Source organism: Ranitomeya imitator, chromosome 2 (assembly GCF_032444005.1).
Source record: "Ranitomeya imitator isolate aRanImi1 chromosome 2, aRanImi1.pri, whole genome shotgun sequence".
Classification (NCBI taxonomy): domain Eukaryota; kingdom Metazoa; phylum Chordata; class Amphibia; order Anura; family Dendrobatidae; genus Ranitomeya; species Ranitomeya imitator.
Window position 1 is genome coordinate 494,040,292 of NC_091283.1, and position 17,905 is coordinate 494,058,196.

The 17,905-nt window shown below is 45.8% G+C and overlaps 1 protein-coding gene across 1 annotated transcript in view; it reads right to left on the reverse strand.

Annotated features, from left to right (window-relative positions):
• B4GALNT2 (beta-1,4-N-acetyl-galactosaminyltransferase 2 (SID blood group)) overlaps positions 1-17,905 on the reverse strand; it is a 320,444-nt gene that overhangs the window by 156,849 nt on the left and 145,690 nt on the right. Inside the window, exon 3 of the mRNA XM_069751512.1 lies at positions 3,515-3,615. Coding sequence (XP_069607613.1) covers positions 3,515-3,615 — 101 coding nt within the window. The remainder of the gene's footprint in view (positions 1-3,514; positions 3,616-17,905) is intronic.

A 17,905-nucleotide genomic window follows, 5' to 3' on the forward strand; every position in this document is an offset into this window, starting at 1 on the left:
ACTCGCACCCATATAAGCCTATGGGTGCGAGTGAGACAGCGCACACCACTCGGATATCATCCAAGTGATGTGCGTTATAAGCGGACCCCAGCAATGGAGGAGATGGAGAAATTCATTTGTCCGCCTCCTCCGCAGCTGTGCTCCGATCCTCCCTGTGCAGAGCAGGAGCCGAGGGTTATTAGCATATCGCATCCGATGATCTTGCATCAGATGCAATACGCCAGTGTGACACCGGCCTTATCAAGACTTTCTTCTTCTCTTAACCCCTTCACCCTCGGAACTTTTTTCGGTTTTGGGTTTTCATTTTTCGCTCCCCTTCTTTCCAGAGCCATAACTTTTTATGTTTTCATCAATATGGCCATGTGAGGGCTTGTTTTTTGCCGGACGAGTTATACTTTTGAAAAACACCATTGGTTTTACCATGTCGTGTACTAGAAAACGGGAAAAAAATTCCAAGTGCGGTGAAATTGCAAAAAAAGTGCAATCCCACACTGTTTTTTTTGCTTGGCTTTTTTACTAGGTTTACTAAATGCTAAAAATGACCTGCCATGATGATTCTCCAGGTCATTATGAGTTAGACCCCAAAAATGCCTCGGTTCTTTGTTAAGTGGTGAAAAAAGTTCCAAACTTTGCTAAACCCCCCCAAAATTGTGCTATTTTCTGATACCGGTAGCGTCTCCATTTTTCATGATCTTGTGTTGGGTGAGGGCTTTTTTTTTTGTGTGCCAAGATGATGCTTTTAATAATACCATTTTGGTGCAGATAAGTTCTTTTGATCGCCCGTTATGGCATTTTAATGCAATGTTGCGGTGACCAAAAAAAGTAATTTGGCGTTTTGACTTTTTCTCACTACGCCATTTAGCGATCAGGTTAATCTTTTTTTTAGTTGATAGATCGGGTGATTCTGAACACGGTGATACCAAATATGTGTAGGTTTGATTTTATTTGTATTGCTTTATTTTGAATGGGGCGAAAGGGGGTTGATTTGAGAACAACTTTAGTTTTTTTTATATTTTCAAAAACTTTTTTTTTTTTTTTTTTACTTTTGGCATGCTTCAATAGTCTCCATAGGAGACTAGAATCTGCCATAGCCCAATCGGCTCTGCTACATAGAAGCAATGGTCATATCGCCTCTATGTAGAACAATTGTTGACTTGCTATAAGCGCCGACCACTAGGTGGCGCTCACAGTAATCGGCACTGACAACCATAGAGGTCTCCTGGACACCTCGGGTTGTCATGCCAACACACCGGTGACCTGTGATCATGTGACACAGGTCACCGGTGTGTGTATTTCTGGCTCGATTGCTGGAAGCACAATTTAAATGCCGCTATCAGAGTTTGACAGCGGTATTTAACTAGTTAATAGCCGCGGGTGGATCACGATTCCACCCGCAGCTATTGCTGGCACATGTCAGCTGTTCAAAACAGCTGACATGTCCCCGGAAAGATGTGGGCTCATCGCCGGAGACCACATCAAAGGGAGGGATACGGAGATCGGCGTACTATTATGCCTGATGTCGGTTAGGGGTTAATTCTGGTACAGGTTGATCTTTTCATCTATCCAAGTAATTCTTTCCAATGCGCTGACTTTTTTAGATTTTGGGGGGGCAAAATCTAATATGGCCTCTATTTTTAAGGCAGATTAATGGTTTGCACTTTGTGGGTGCAATCCATTAATAAGCCTTAAAAATAGAAAAGCCAAATTAGACTTTGCCAAAAAAAATCTAAAGAAGCCAGCCCAGGTCTGGAAAAGCATTGTTTGGACAGATTTGGTATTTGCGGTAATGAAGTTTTTCCTTATAGTAGACTTAGATACTGAAATCGCTACTTCATGGAGAGTGTTCTTCACCTGGGTGGATGTTGTGAAAGGGTTTTTCTTCACCATAAAAATGATTCTGGGATCATTCAACAATGTTTTCTCCTGCGGACATCCAGGTCTTTTTGAATTCCCAAGATCACCAGTGTGCTTTTTTTGTGCAGAATGTACCAAACTGTTGAGCTGGCTTCTCTAACATTTCTCTATCTCATCAATACAGTTCTTGTTTTTTTTTGTGGCCTAATAATTGTCTGCTTCTCTTCCATTGAAAGTGCCTTGGCTTTGACCTCATGAGGGTTCACAACAACAGCTTCCAAATGCAAATGCCACACCTGGTATAAACTCCAGACTTTCTTCTTGCTTAATGGATGATTAATTAACAAGGAAATAGCCCATGCATTCCATAAAACAGCCTGTGAGATTACTGTCCAACTGCTTTTGGTCCCTTTAAAAAGAGGCAGCTACATCTTAAAGAGCTGTATATCCTAAATCCTTACTCCAATTAAGATGCGAATATCCTCACATTAAAGCTGAAAGTCTGCACTTTAATCCCACATTGATTATATAGCTGTATCTTGTATATATTTTGGTGAATGGCTACAATTCACAAACTTGTGTCATTGTCGAAAAATTTGTAGCTTTAAATTTTCCAGTTATGCTCCTGGTAATTTGTAAATCAAACTGTGCCACTGTTTTGCATTCCTAAATAAGCAAAGTAGCCAGAAGTGAACACTGAAAAAAATGATGCAAAATACATCTTATATTTAAACATAGTGAATATAAATATACGACAAAGTTAGAAAAAAAAAAACCTCTAGGAACACTGTAAGGTTAAGACCCAAGCTATACAAATTATATTAGCAAAGTGCAAATATGCAGATGCCCGGATACTTTGGTTAGTGTCCAATTTCAGTAATTGATGGTCTTTTTAAGCACTGATACTTTAAGGGAACAGCACAAAATTTAGAGCTATTCCTCGTTGCACGTACTGTATATGCTTTAATTTAATTTAATATACCGGTAATCTGTTTCTAGATAAGGTTGTACCACAATGAATAGGGTTTATTGGTGTATTATTACTTACTATGTCATCTGCATTTTTGCATTTTGCTACTATAATTTATATAGGCTGGGTCTGAACCTCACACCGTTCTTCACACTGGAGGCTTCTGTTTTTATAACATTGTGGTATGTCTATCTTCACTATGATTAAATAAAGGATATATCATTTTTCTCAGTGGTCACTTCTGGTGATTTGGCTTATTTAGGATTGCAAAATAGTGGCACAGTTTGATTTCCAATTTATCTGGTGACACTGTACTGTGATGTGGATCGCCAAGCCTTGATCTAATGCTCCTGGTAATGACTATACTGCTGCTCCCTGGCACATATAATCAATAAGGTACGGTTGGCACTGTTGAAAAGACTAGTGTTGCTCATTGGTATGGAATAGTCCAATAATAGTAAGGTTAAAACCACAGTACTATGATATTTGCAACTGGAGCGTGTGATACATTGTAAAGACGACCACATTTTGGTCTATCCAAGACCTTGGCCACGGCCTAAAGTCTTAGTAGCGTAATAATTGGTACCAGAAAATGACATATCTATCAGTCACATGTACCCATCATTATGCTATTAAGATTCAAAGCCGTAGACATAACCCAGTGTATTTTAGTGAATACTGAAATGTCACCTGGCAGGTTAATGGTGTTGAGTGGTAAAACATGGACTCCATGTGTGGGGTATCCCAAAGGTGAATTTGTAGGTGCAATTAAAATATTTTCAGTCTGTTCCCTGTGAAGAAAGCATTTACAAAGTATCATTATTAAAAATCTGCCTCCTATAAAATGAACAAATTAATATTATTTATTATTATAGCGCCATTTATTCCATGGCGCTTTACATGTGAGAAGGGGTATACATAATAAAAACAGGTGCAATAATCTTGAATAGAGTTGAGCGACTTTTACTTTTTTCGGATCGAGGCGGGTTTCGCGAAACCCGACTTTGTCAAAAGTCGGGTCGGGTGAAATCGGCCGATTATTTTGAGAAGTCGGGGGCCGACTGAAACACGAAACCCAATGCAAGTCAATGGGGAATCAAAGTCGGCAGTGAGTGGAGGACAGGAAAACACCTACAGTGCCCATTTTAATGCCAAAAACATAAATTCTTATTACTTAAGCTTGTCAATCTTAATTTACTTTATAATAATAGTTAGGCATTGAAAACTGGGGGTCATTTGGCTAAAGTTGTGGGGGGGGTAGGGCTGGCTCAAGATTTTCATGGGCCCAGAAAACGCGGAATACGTCATGGCGGCGGAGCAGGGAGAGGTAAGTATTTCAACTTTGCAAGTGCTGTGATCCTGAGCAAGCAGGGGGGGTCCACTCGCTGGCACTGGCACAGGGCCCCTCATAGTACGGAGGTGTGTTTGACGGCGGGTGGCGCCTCATGCTGGCAGAGAGACTTTGGCGTACTATGAGGGGCCCTGTGCCAGTGACGTCGCCAACGAGTATACCCCCCACCTGATGAAGGAACCTGCACTTTCATCTGCACCTTCCTCTTGTCCCCGTGTAAGGTGGTATAGTATGCGGGAAGGGGAACCTGACTTTCTGCAGGGTCAGATTCTGGCTGTGTAGCGTGCAAAGGGAATGTAGTGGTCTGGGTCAATGCACCAGAAGACTCATCTAGCAGTGGCTGGGCAATGGACAGGATGAGGAGGAAACACAGATATAAAGTAGGCTAAATGCAGTTCACAATTGGTAACAGGACTAAACAGGCGACATTGCTTTGCTCAGTGTCGGAAAATTGTAATGAGTAGCAGACTAAGTTAGTAGGCCCAAATAATAAAGTGGGCTAAATGTCTGCCAAAAAATTGTTCATAAATAAACAGGTGGCATAGTAGGTACAGAGGTGGGCTCCTCTGCTCCTCTGCTGAGTAGCAGACAGTGGTAGAAGGCGCAAAGTATTAACTGGTCTAAATGGAGGCCAGGGCCTCTGTATATTTTAACTATCATTATCATTTCAACAAATTTGTATTGGCAATGCCAATGAAGGATTTAACAGCACAGACTACACAGTGGTGGAGCAGGGAGAGGTAAGTATTGCAAATGGTGGAGCACTGTTCGAGCTGGGGGGAAACACCCTCTCGTGGGCGGCGGTACTGGCACAGGGCCCCTCATATTACGACGATGTGTCTGACGTTGGTTGTGCACCACCACCATCAGAGACACTTCATTGTACTATGAGGGACCCTGTGCCAGTGCTGATGCCCAAAAGTGGGCCCACCCATCTGTCCAGGCAAACGACACTCGCACGGGTGCTTGCACCAGGTGGTGACCACGGCCCTGTGGGGGGGTCAGCCCATTTAGGGAGGTATAAAACTAGCCTATGGTGGACATTCAGCAGTTGCAAATGGAGGAATTGGAGAAGTCAGTAAGAGGAGGCCAAAAGCAAGACATTTTTCATGCAAGCTACGTGTCAGCAGGGGAAGGTGGGGCAAAATAATTTGAGATCCATGATTGGTTTATTTAATGAAGGTTAGATCATCAAAACTCTGGGTGGACAGACATGTCCTTTTTTCGGTCAGTATGGAACCAGCAGCCCTGAAGACTCTTTCTGATAGCACACTAGCAGCAGGGCAAGCGAGCTCCTGTAATGCATATTCTGCCAATTCAGGCCAGGTGTCTATTTTAGATGCCCAGTAATCAAAGCGGAATGACCTGTGAGGGAGAACATCGAAAAGGAAGGAAAAGTAGTTCGTAACCATACTGGACAAATGCTGTCTCCTGTCACTTTGAATTGATGCAGCAGTACCTGTCGTGTCAGTGGTCATTGCGAAATCACTCCACAACCTGGTCATAAAACCCCTCTGTTCCACGCCACTTCGGATTTGTGCACCTCTAACACCTCTGCTATGTCGCCCCCTACGGCTCGTGTGAGAACCATCACTGCCGCTGTGTGCTGGGAATGCCTGAACCAAACGGTCTACAAGAGTTGCTTGTTTGGTAGCCAAAATTTGCTCAAGGTTCTCATGTGGCATGATATTTTGTAATTTTCCTTTATATCATGGATCCAGGAGGCAGGCCAACCAGTAATCGGTCATCATTTTGATAATGCGGGGGTCCCTTTTTAGGATACGCAAGGCATACTCAGCCATGTGGGCCAATGTTCCAGGTGTCAATTCACTGCTTGTGCTGGATTGAGGAGCACTTTCTTGCAAATCAACATCACTTGTGTCCCGCAAAAACCCCGTACCTGACCTTGTAACGCCACCAGTTTCTATTGCCCCCTGAGAAGCATCCTCCACCCATAAATATTCATCCCCATCATCCTCCTCCTCCTTTTCGTCCGCCACCTCGTCCAGGAGAGTTCCCTGAGCATACAATGGCTGACTGTCATCAATGCTTCCCTCCTCCTCTGCTGCAGACGCCAGCTCCTTAATGTGGGTCAAACTTTGCATCAACAGACGCATTAGAGGATGCTCATGCTTATGATGGAGTCGTCTGCACTTACCAGCTGTGTGCATTCCTCAAAACACTGAAGGACTTGACAGAGGTCTTCTAGCTTCGACCACTGCACACCAGACAACTCCATGTCTGCCATCCAATTGCCTGCCCGTGTAGGTGTATCCTCCCACAAATTAATTACAGCACGCCTCTGTTTGCAGAGCCTCTAAACCATGTGCAGTGTGGAGTTCCACCTTGTTGCAACGTTGATTATTAGGCGGTGCTGGGGAAGATTCTGCGATCGCTGATGGTTCAGCATACGGCTGGAGTGTATGGGTGACTGGCGGATGTGCGAGCAAAGTCTTCGCACCTTCAGGAGCAGGGCTGGTAACTCCGGATAATTTTTGAGGAAGCACTGCACCACCAGGTTCAAGGTGTGAGCCAAGCAAGGTATGTGTTTCAGTTCTGAAAGGGCTATGGCAGCCATAAAATTCCTTCCGTTATCACTGACTACCTTGCCTGCCTCAAGATGTACACTGCCCAGCCATGACTGAGTTTCTTGCCGCAAGTACTCGGCCAGTACTTCCGCGGTGTGTCTGTCGCCCAAATTCATTTGTAACACAGCCTACTGACGCTTACCACTAGCTGTTCGATAATGGGACACCTCGTGAGCAACACTTGCAGCTGCGGATGGAGTGGTCGTGCGACTGTGCTCTGTGGATGAGCTTTCGGTTCTGGAGGAGGAGGCGGGGTGGCGAACGCCTACAGCCAACTGTTTCCTAGACCGTAGGCTAGGCAGAACTGTCCCACTATGGCTGTCCCTTGTGGACCCTGCATCCACCACATTAACCCATGGTCCATGGGTCTGTTGTGAGGTGCACCTTTCCACTGACTGATTGCCTCAGTGCATGGACAATACGGTCTTTGACATGCTGGTGGAGGGCTGGGATGGCTTGTCTAGCAAATAAGTGCCGACTGGGTAAGTCATAGCGTGGTACTGCGTAGGCCATCAGGTCTTTGAAAGCTTCGCTTTCAACCAACCGGTAGGGCATCATCTCTAACGAGATTAGTCTAGCAATGTGGGCGTTCAAACCCTGTGTACGCGATGAGAGGATGAGTACTTTCTTTTCCTAATGAGAGTCTCTTGTAGGGTGAGCTGGACTGGAGAGCTGCGTATGGTGGAACTAGCGGTGGTGGTGGTGGACATGGCGGATTGAGAGAGGGTTGGTGATGGTATTCTTGATGTTGGCCTACATGCAGTGTTTCCTACCAATAACCTTGTGATTCCTTGACTGCTTTGGCCTTGCGACGATAGCTCCACATTTGCTGCTGGTGGTGTCCTAACCGGTGGGCTTACAGTGAGGGAAGCAATGTAGCATTGCTGACTACCTTCATTCTGAGCAGGTGCACCAACGGTACGGGACGTTTGGTAGTTAGTCCAGGCTTGCAAGTGCATGCTGGTGAAATGTCTAAGCATGCACGTGGTATTTCAATTTTGAAGATTCTTCCCTCTGCTAAAGGTCTTTGAGCATTTCTTACATATAACTTTTGACTGATCATTCGGATCTTGGTTAAAAAATTGTCACACTACACTCTTCCTACTATGGAATACCTTTTCAGGCATTGCACGCTGTGCTACTTTCACCGGATGGCCACGCTGTCCTAAAACTGTTTTTGTTTTTGACAAACGTTTTTAGCCCGATATGGGCCTGCCAGATGACAGCTGTTGCAATGTAGATGGCTGCTGCGGATTATCCTCCTCCACTTCTGAGCTAATGGCAGCAGCACCCTCTTCCCCCAATGGCTGCCAATCTGGGTCAACAACTGGGTCATCTATCACCTCCTCTTCAATGTCATGTGCACCTTCCTCTGTGTCACCATGTAAGGTGCTATAGCGTTCGGACGGGGCACCATAGTCTCATCAGGGTCAGATTCTGGCTCAGTATACTGTGAGGGCAAAGTAGTGATCTGAGTCAATGGAACAGCATAATAATCTAGCTGTGGCTGTGCATCAGTGCACTCCATGTCCGATTCATCTTGTAATGGGCAGTTAATTTCCCTTTCTATCCCAGGCACGGTATGTATAAAGAGCTCCATGGAGTAACCTGTAGTGTCGCCTGATGCATCCTTCACTTATGAAAGACACAAGGAAACGTCTTGTTCCTGACCGGGAGCATCCACTGACGACTCGCTGCTTTTATATTTGGAACTTTCTGAAGAGGAGGTGAAAGAGCTAGAGGCTGAGTCAGCAAGGAAAGCCAAAACTTTTTCCTGCTGCTCCAACTTTAAAAGCTGTTTTCCTACTCCCAGATAAGGGAGCCTTCGAGGCCTTGTGTAGCCATATGATGACGCTGGCTCAACACCTCCAGCCTTAGGTGCTATTGTGCTTTTGCCACTACCACCAGATGCACCACCACCACCATCATCAGTACCAGCTGGCAACCACCGCCCACGGGCTCTTCCACCAGACTTCCTCATTTTTTGGAAAATCTAACCAAAATAACAACCGTTATATGGTACTGTAAAACAAGGTAGAAGGTGTATATAAACTTGTTGAGAATTTAAATCTTCCTTTTTTTTGGGAGACTGAACCAAAAATCAGGTCCAGAGTATAAAACATAATGTAAGTGGCAGAAAGTGGCTGGAAGATATATGAAAAAATACAAGGACTGTAGTAAAATTTCAAACTCCCTACAATGATCTCAGGAAAAGTATGGCAGCAATAAAAAGGACTGCTGCACACAAAAGTGTGGACAAATAAACAAGATAACTGTACAGAAAGGAGTAACAGGATTATTGCGTTTAAAAAAGCAGTTGGTTTGCACAGCAGCGTGCAAACAGCAATGCAGCTATCAGGGAGCCTTATAAGGCAGCCTAATAAGCTACAGAGCTGATGCACAAAAATATAGCCTCCACTGTCCCTGCAAAAAAATGATGGTGTTGGACAGTGGAAATCGCGACAGCACAAGCAATTTGGGGGTTAATCTTCCCTCCCTAACTATATCCCTTCTTCTGATGAAGCTGCAGCAACCTCTCCCTACGCTAAGATCGGCAGAAGTAAGATGGCGGTCGGCGTGCACGCCCCTTTATAGCCCCTGTGATGCCGCAGAGAGCAAGCCAATCACTGTTATGCCCTTCTCTAAGAAGGTGGGGACCAAGACCTATGTCATCACGCTGCCCACACTCTGCGTCCTCCTTCATTGGCTGAAAAATGGCGCTGAAAGCGTCATATGAAACGTGACTTTTGCGCGCAGATCGGTGACCTCATGGCCGATCCCACACTAGGATCGGGTCGGGTTTCATGAAACCTGACTTTGCCGAAAGTCGGCTCAACCCTAATCTTGAACAATACAAGTCACAACTGGTACAGGAGTTGAGAGGACCCTGCCCGCGAGGGCTCACAATCTACAAGGGATGGGTGAGGATACAGTAGGTGAGGATAGAGCTGGTCGTGCAGTGGTTTGTTCGATCGGTGGTTACTGCAGGTTGTAGGCTTGCCGGAAGAGGTAGGTCTTCAGGTTATTTTTGAAGGTTTCGATGGTAGGTGAGAGTCTGATATGTTGTGGTGGAGAGTTCCAAAGTAGGGGTGATGCGCGAGAGAAATCTTGTATGCAATTGTGGGAAGAGGGGAGTAGAGAAGGAGATCTTGTGAGGATCGGAGGTTGCATGCAGGAAAGTACCGGGAGACGAGGACACACATGTATGGAGGAGACAGGTTGTGGATGGCTTTGTATGTCATGATTAGGCTTTTGTACTGGAGTCTCTGGGTAATGGGGAGCCAGTGAAGGGATTGACAGAGGGGAGAGGCCGGGGAATAGCGGGGGGACAGGTGGATTAGTCGGGCAGCAGAGTTTAGAATAGATTGGAGGGGTGCAAGAGTGTTAGAGGGGAGGCCACAGAGCAGGACGTTACAGTAGTCGAGGCGGGAGATGATGAGGGAATGAACTAGGGTTCTTGCAGATTCTTGGTTTAGGAATGTACGGATCCGTGAAATATTTTTGAGTTGAAGGCGGCAGGAAGTGGAAAGGGCTTGGATATGCGGTTTGAAGGAGAGATCAGTGTGAAGGATTACAGCGAGCTTGTGGGACTGGTGAGAGTGGGCAGCCGTTTACTGTAATGGATAGGGGTCACGTGAGATGGGGGAAAGACAATTAATTCTGTTTTGTCCATGTTAAGTTTTAGAAATCTAGTGGAGAAGAAGGATGAAATAGCGGATAGACATTGAGGGAATCTGGTTAGTAGAGTGGTGATATCTGGTCCAGAGATGTAGATCTGTGTGTCATCAGCATAGAGATGATACTGAAAACCGTGAGATTCTATGAGCTGTCTCAGGCCAAAAGTGTAAATGGAGAAGGGGGACCCTAGAACTGAACCTTGCACACCTCCAACAGATAGGGGGAGAGGTGAGGAGGTGGTGTGTGAATGGGAGACTATGAATGTTCGGTCAATTAGGCATGATGAGATCCAGGATAGGGCCAAGTCTGTGATGCCAAGGGATGAGAGGGTCTGTAGTATCATTTAATCATATGAATCATTTAATGTTAGCTTCATTGGAAAAAAACTGTGCTTTTCTTTAAAAAAAATAATGAAATTTCTAAGTGACCCTAAACTTTGGAACGGTAGTGTATGTTATTAAAAAAAACTAATTTTCTTTCAGAAAATTCCAATATAAATTACCATTCATACTCGTGTATAAGACGACCCGAGTATAAGCTGAGTCACCTAATTTTGCCTCGAAAAGCTTGGAAAACATTGATTAGAGTATAAGACAGGTATGCATTGTCCCCTAATCCCTAGTCTGGTATGCATGGCTCCTCATCCCCATCCTTGTATGCATCGCTCATTATCTCCATCCTTGCATGCATGGCTCCTTATTTCCATCCTTGTCTGCATGGTTCTTCATCCCCATCCTTGTAATCATGGCCCCCATGACAAAAGCATAAAAAACAAAACAAAAACATCCTGCTTATCTTCCTTGCGCACCCTCACTGAATCTCATTCCGGTGCCAGCAGCTCCTGCGGCTGAGAGATCAAATTTCTCTGCTCATTAAGGTAATGAATATTCACCTCTCTCCATGCCTTTTGGAATGGAGAGAGGTGAATATTCATTACCTTAATGAGCGGGCACCCGTGAGAGCCCAGCAGCTGCTGGAAGCCGGAGGCTGCGGCTGTAACTGTGTGGGTGCTATAAGAGAAATGAATATTCATTGCCAGTGCAGTGAATATTTATCCTTAGCAGCGGGCACAGGCTTTAGTCACAGCTGCCGGCTCGTGCCTCCTGTAACCCGCTGCTCCTCCACTTCCCCTCCCCGCCGTAAACTGGGACAATGACTCGTGTATAAGCCAAGGGAGCATTTTCAGCATAAATAAAATGCTGAAAAATTCGGCATATACATGAGTATACACGGTAAATGCATAAAAAATATATACTGTATCTCTGTATGAAAAAGATGTCTAAAGACATCAGGGACAAAATTGTAGACCTGCACAAGGCTGGGATGGGCTACAGGACAATAGACAAGAAGCTTGGTGACAAGGCAACAACTGTTGGCGCAATTATTAGAAAATGGAAGAAACACGGTATGACTGTCAATCTTCCTCGGTCTGGGTCTCCATGCAAGATCTCGCCTCGTGAGTAAAGATGATTCTGAGAAATATAAGGAATCAGCGCAGAACTAAGCAGGAAGACCCATGTCAATGACCTGAAGAAAGAGGAGACCACAGACTCAAACATTACTGTTAGCAACACACTAAAATACTACAGGACATGCTGCTCACCCCAGCACATGTCCAAGCCCATTTAAAGTTCACCAATGACCATCTTGATGAATCAGAGCAGGTATGGGAGAAAGTTATGTGTCAGATGAGACCAAAATAGAACTTTTTGGTATCAACTCCACTCGCTGTGTTTGGAGGAAGAAGAACGATGAGTACAATCCCAAGAACACAGTCCCAACCATGAATCATGGTGGGAGAAACATCATAGTTTGGGGGTGCTTTGCAGCAAAGGGGACTGGACGACTGCTTCATATTGAAGGGACGATGGATGGGGTCATGTATCGCAACAAACTCCTTCCCTCCGTAAGCGCATTGAAGATGAGTTGTATGTGGATCTTCCAGCATGAAAATAACCCAAAACACACAGACAGGACAACTAAGGAGTGGCTCCTTAAAGGGAACCTGTCACCCCCGTTTTTGAAAGATGAGATATAAATAGTGTGAAATAGGGGCAGAGCTGGGCTTTACATTAGTGTCCTTTTGGTGCCTTTATTCCCCCGGGATGCTGCTGAAATACCTTTGTGAAGTGTCCGTTTTGTCCTGTCAGTCAAGTTGGTCAGGTCGAATGGGCGTTGTAAAATAGCGGTTCCTCCCCCACCTCATGCGATTCCCTGCGAAGTTTAGTTCCGCCGTTGGCGTTATGTTTAGCGCTTGCGCAGTGAATTTGCCTCCGGCAATCTGTGGGCAAAGCATAATTGACATCATTGCGCATGCGCGGGCCTTCACTTTAGCCGGGGTGCCCCGGAAGTTGTCATATCGGCAAAGTGTTATTCTGGATGCCGTATCTCATCCCACACTGCGAGCGTAAGGCAGGCGAGCGATCTTGGCACAAAACTTACGCTCGCAGTGTGGGATGAGATACGGCATCCAGAATAACACTTTGCCGATATGACAACTTCCGGGGCACCCCGGCTAAAGTGAAGGCCCGCGCATGCGCAATGATGTCAATTATGCTTTGCCCACAGATGGGCAAAACATAATGCGCAGGCGCCGGAGGCAAATTCACTGCGCAGGCGCTAAGAAAAAGCGCGATCTGTGCTATTCACAGATCGCGTTTACGAAAGACAAGCCGAGAATCAGGGGGAGGAACCGCTATTTTACAACGCCCATTCGACCTGACCAACTTGACTGACAGGACAAAACGGACACTTCACAAAGGTATTTCAGCAGCATCCCGGGGGAATAAAGGCACCAAAAGGACACTAATGTAAAGCCCAGCTCTGCCCCTATTTCACACTATTTATATCTCATCTTTCAAAAACGGGGTGACAGGTTCCCTTTAAGAGGCGTTTCAAGGTCCGGGAGTGGCCTAGCCAGTGTCCTGACCGGAACCCAATAGAAAATCTTTGGAGGGAACTGAAACTCAATGTTGCCCAGCAACAGCCATGAAACCTGAAATGTCTGTAGAAGATCTGAATGGGGTAGTGGGCCAAAATTCCTGCTGCACTTCGTCAGACTACGGGAAAGGTCTGACCTCTAAATTGCAAACAAAGGTTTCTGCACCAAATATTACTAGATGGAGGCCCAATGCTATCGCATCGGGAGGGTGGGGACTGCTTTTCCCATCCTGCGCTCCTATCCTGTCATGTGCTGCTCCCATCCAGCGCCCCTGTTCTGTAATGTGCTGCTCCTGTCCTGCACCTCCATTCTGTCATATGCTGCTCCCATCCATATGCCCCATATGCTGCTCCATAAAGGTTGATGGCCCCCATAAAATGCTCCATAGCATAACATGCCCCGTATGCTGCTGCTGCGATTAAAAAAAAAATGACATACTCACCTCTCGTCACTGGGCGCCGAGTGCCTGATCAGGCGGGGACACCGGCGCGCTATGGGGGTCAGGTGCCGGAGTCGCCACTGGCCCAGGCCCCCGGCACTTGCAATATTCACCTGTCCCCGTTTCACCGCTGCGCGTTGCTCTGCCTTCTGGGTCTCTGGCTCTGACTGTTCAGGCAGAGGGCGCACACTAAGTACGTCATCGCGCCCTCTGATCTGAACATCACAGCCAGATGATGTAGAAGACAGAGCGGCGCGCAGAGGTGGAACGGGGACAGGTGAATATAGCCTGGCTCACCCTCCCTGGTCATACTCACCCCATTCTGGCACGGTCCCTGCTTCTCCGTCGGACATCGCAGTATGCGTTCAGTGCTTACGCATACCACGATCTCCGGCGGCCTGGATCACAGTGGTGAGGAGTGGTCCTTGTGGCGTAGGGTTCTTTTGGCGGGGGGAGTCCCAGCAGCGGGGGGGGGGGGGGGTCAGGCGATGACCCACTGGTGGTACTGCGCAAGGGCCTGGTACCACCAGTGGGTGCCATATTGGAATACCCATTACTTGGGCATTCCAGTATGGCGGTCGGCGTACTTCCAATGCGGCGTGGTGGAATGTGGGATTCGAGCACGTCCAGATGGAAGTGGATGACAGACAATTTAAGGTAATTATATAAATAGATGTTTTTCTATTGTATCAAATACTTATTTCAAGCAATAAAATGAAAACTAGTTATGTAAAATCATACAATGTGTTTTTCTGGATTTCTTTTAAAGATTCTGTCTTTTACAGTTGAAGTGTATCTATGATAAAAATTACAGACCTCTACATTCTTTATAGGTGGGAAAACTTGTAAAATCAGCAGGGTATCAAATACTTATTTTCCCCCACTCTATATATAAGTTTATGATTATAAATTACTAGACAGAGGCCCAATGCCATCGCATAATGAGGCGGTAATGTCACGATGAGGGCAGGCTTTGCAGTGTTGAGAATCTCTCCCCTCCATGTGCTCACAGCTCCTGTGCAGGGAGGAAGCAAAAGACAATACTGACATTACAGCAGGAGATCACAGATGATACATTTTGTGAGGTAAAATATTTTTAAAAAACAGTCAGTGAAATATTTTACCTCACAAAATGAATCCACTGTGATCCCTGGTTGTAAGGTCAGTACTATCTTTTGCTTCCTCCCCTGCCCAGGAGATGTGGCATGCTCCGTACACGGTCAGACACAGTCAATTTTTAAAATGAACTTTCGTTTGCGGGAAAACCTCTTTAATGTGACCGGCTTCCTCTGCCTGCAGACAAGTTGCGCATCTGACGCCGGGATTAGCCGAATGATTCACTGCACCTGCTCATAATTTGCGCAGGAAATCAGACCGCCGCCATCTTTGTGCAGACAGATAGAGGCGGCCACATTAAAGCTGCGCATGCACTTCTCCTGTACAAAGATGGCAGCAGTCAGTGAATCATTGGACCTACACCAGCAGATTACATGGCTCCCGAAATCATAATCGATTGTGGATACTTCCCATTAGACCTTGAAAATCAAGGTCCCAGATTCTGGAGGAAGAGTGGAGAGGCATAAAATTCAAGCTGTTTGAGGTCTAGTGTGAAGTTTCCACAATCAGTGATGGTTTTGGGAGTCATGTCATCTGCTGGTATAGGTACACTGTGCTTTATCAAGACCAAAGTCTGCATAGCCATCTACCAGGAAATTTAAGAGCACTTCATGATTCCCTCTGCCAACAAGCTTTTTGGAGAAGGAAATTTAATCCTCCAGCAGGACTTGGCACCTGTCCACACTGCCAAAAGTACCAGTATCTGGCTTAAAAACAACAGTATCACCATGCTTACCACCAAGAGAATTCCTCTATAAATGGATAACAATGATCCTCTACACAAATCAACAACCGGAACCAATAGAGATAGTGAAGCAAACACACGATCAATATATAAAAAACGAAACCAATTTTATTAATAGTATTACCAAAAACATACAATAACAATTACGATAAAGAATCACATATATATATAATCAGATTTAAATAACCACATATAAATGATTACAACAGAGATACAGTACCAAAAACTCTGCTACCCATGGACTATGCTATATAACAACAGAGACACACAATACTGGGGCCACCACCGCCATCCATACTAATGGAACATAATGTCTATAGTGACACAGATAATAATAAAGGTGCGGTAAAAGATCTCCTTAAACATAATAATAGGAGATGGGTCATATCATGTGTAATCAGTCACTAATATAGTAGCAATGTCTAACCTAAAATAGATCAGCATACATCAGTACCATAAAAAAATATACATACGCCAAAAGTAGGCCAGTGACCATAAATAATGTCAAAATAATATGCGCCCATTACCTGCAGCCATCGCATAGATAGATCAGCGGTGCCGCTGATCTATCTATGCGATGGCTGCAGGTAATGGGCGCATATTATTTTGACATTATTTATGGTCACTGGCCTACTTTTGGCGTATGTATATTTTTTTATGGTACTGATGTATGCTGATCTATTTTAGGTTAGACATTGCTACTATATTAGTGACTGATTACACATGATATGACCCATCTCCTATTATTATGTTTAAGGAGATCTTTTACCGCACCTTTATTATTATCTGTGTCACTATAGACATTATGTTCCATTAGTATGGATGGCGGTGGTGGCCCCAGTATTGTGTGTCTCTGTTGTTATATAGCATAGTCCATGGGTAGCAGAGTTTTTGGTACTGTATCTCTGTTGTAATCATTTATATGTGGTTATTTAAATCTGATTATATATATATGTGATTCTTTATCGTAATTGTTATTGTATGTTTTTGGTAATACTATTAATAAAATTGGTTTCGTTTTTTATATATTGATCGTGTGTTTGCTTCACTATCTCTATTGGTTCCGAGTATCACCATGCTTGATTGTCCAGAAAACTCATCTGACCATAACCCCTTAGAGAATCTATGGGGTATTGTCAAGAGGAAGATGAGATACACCAGACCAGGGTCGGACTGGCCCACCGGGACACCGGTGAAATGCCTGGTGGGCCTCGCCCCAGAGAGGAGAAGGAGGAGGAGGAAGGCAAAAAAATAAAAAGAGGACACGGGCCCTTTAAATCTTCCGCCATGACCAGGGGCTCCCCCGCTGCCAGCGCTGGCATCCCGGCCCCCCTTCTAATACTCACCTCTCCTCGCTCCGGCGGCAGCTGCAGACGTCTTCAGCGCCCTATGACTCCGAGACGTCTCAGGGCAGAGGGTGCAGTGACGTCATCACTGCGTGCTCAGCCTCTCTTTTCTGAGCGTTGCAGAGCCGGAGAGACGCTGAAGACACTGCAGCTGCCGCCGGAACGAGGAGAGGTGAGGATTTTACTTTTTTTTTATGTTTTTTTTTTCTATGGGGCCCATAGTAATGTATGGAGGAGCCAGGGGTGGGGGGGCATAATGCTATGTGGAGGAGTGGGGTCCCATAATACTGAATGGAGGACCTGGGGGACATAATACTGTGTGGTGGAGCTGGGGGGGGGCATAATACTGTGTGGAGGAGCTGGGGGGCATAATACTGTATGGGGGTGCTGGGGGGCGTAATACTGTGTGGAGGAGCTGGGGGGCATAATACTGTGTGGAGGAGCTGGGGGCGTAATACTGTGTGGAGGAGCTGGGGAGCATAATACTGTGTGGAGGAGCTGGGGGGGCATAATACTATGTGGAGGAGCTGGGGGGGCATAATACTGTGTGGAGGAGCGGGGGGCTCATAATACTGTGTGGAGGTGCTGGGGGGGCATAATACTGTGTGGAGGAGCGGGGGGCAAAATACTGTATGGAAGAGCTGGGGGGACATAATATTGTGTGGAGGAGCTGGAGGGCATAATACTGTGTGGAGGAGCAGGGGGGCGAAATACTGTGTGGAGGAGCTGGGGGGCATAATAATGTGTGGAGGAGCTGGGGGGGGGCGTAATACTATGCGGAGGAGCAGGGGGCCCATAATACTGTGTGGAGGAGCTGGGGGCCTATAATACTGTGTGGAGGAGCGGGGGCCCATAATACTGTGTTGGAGAGCGGGGG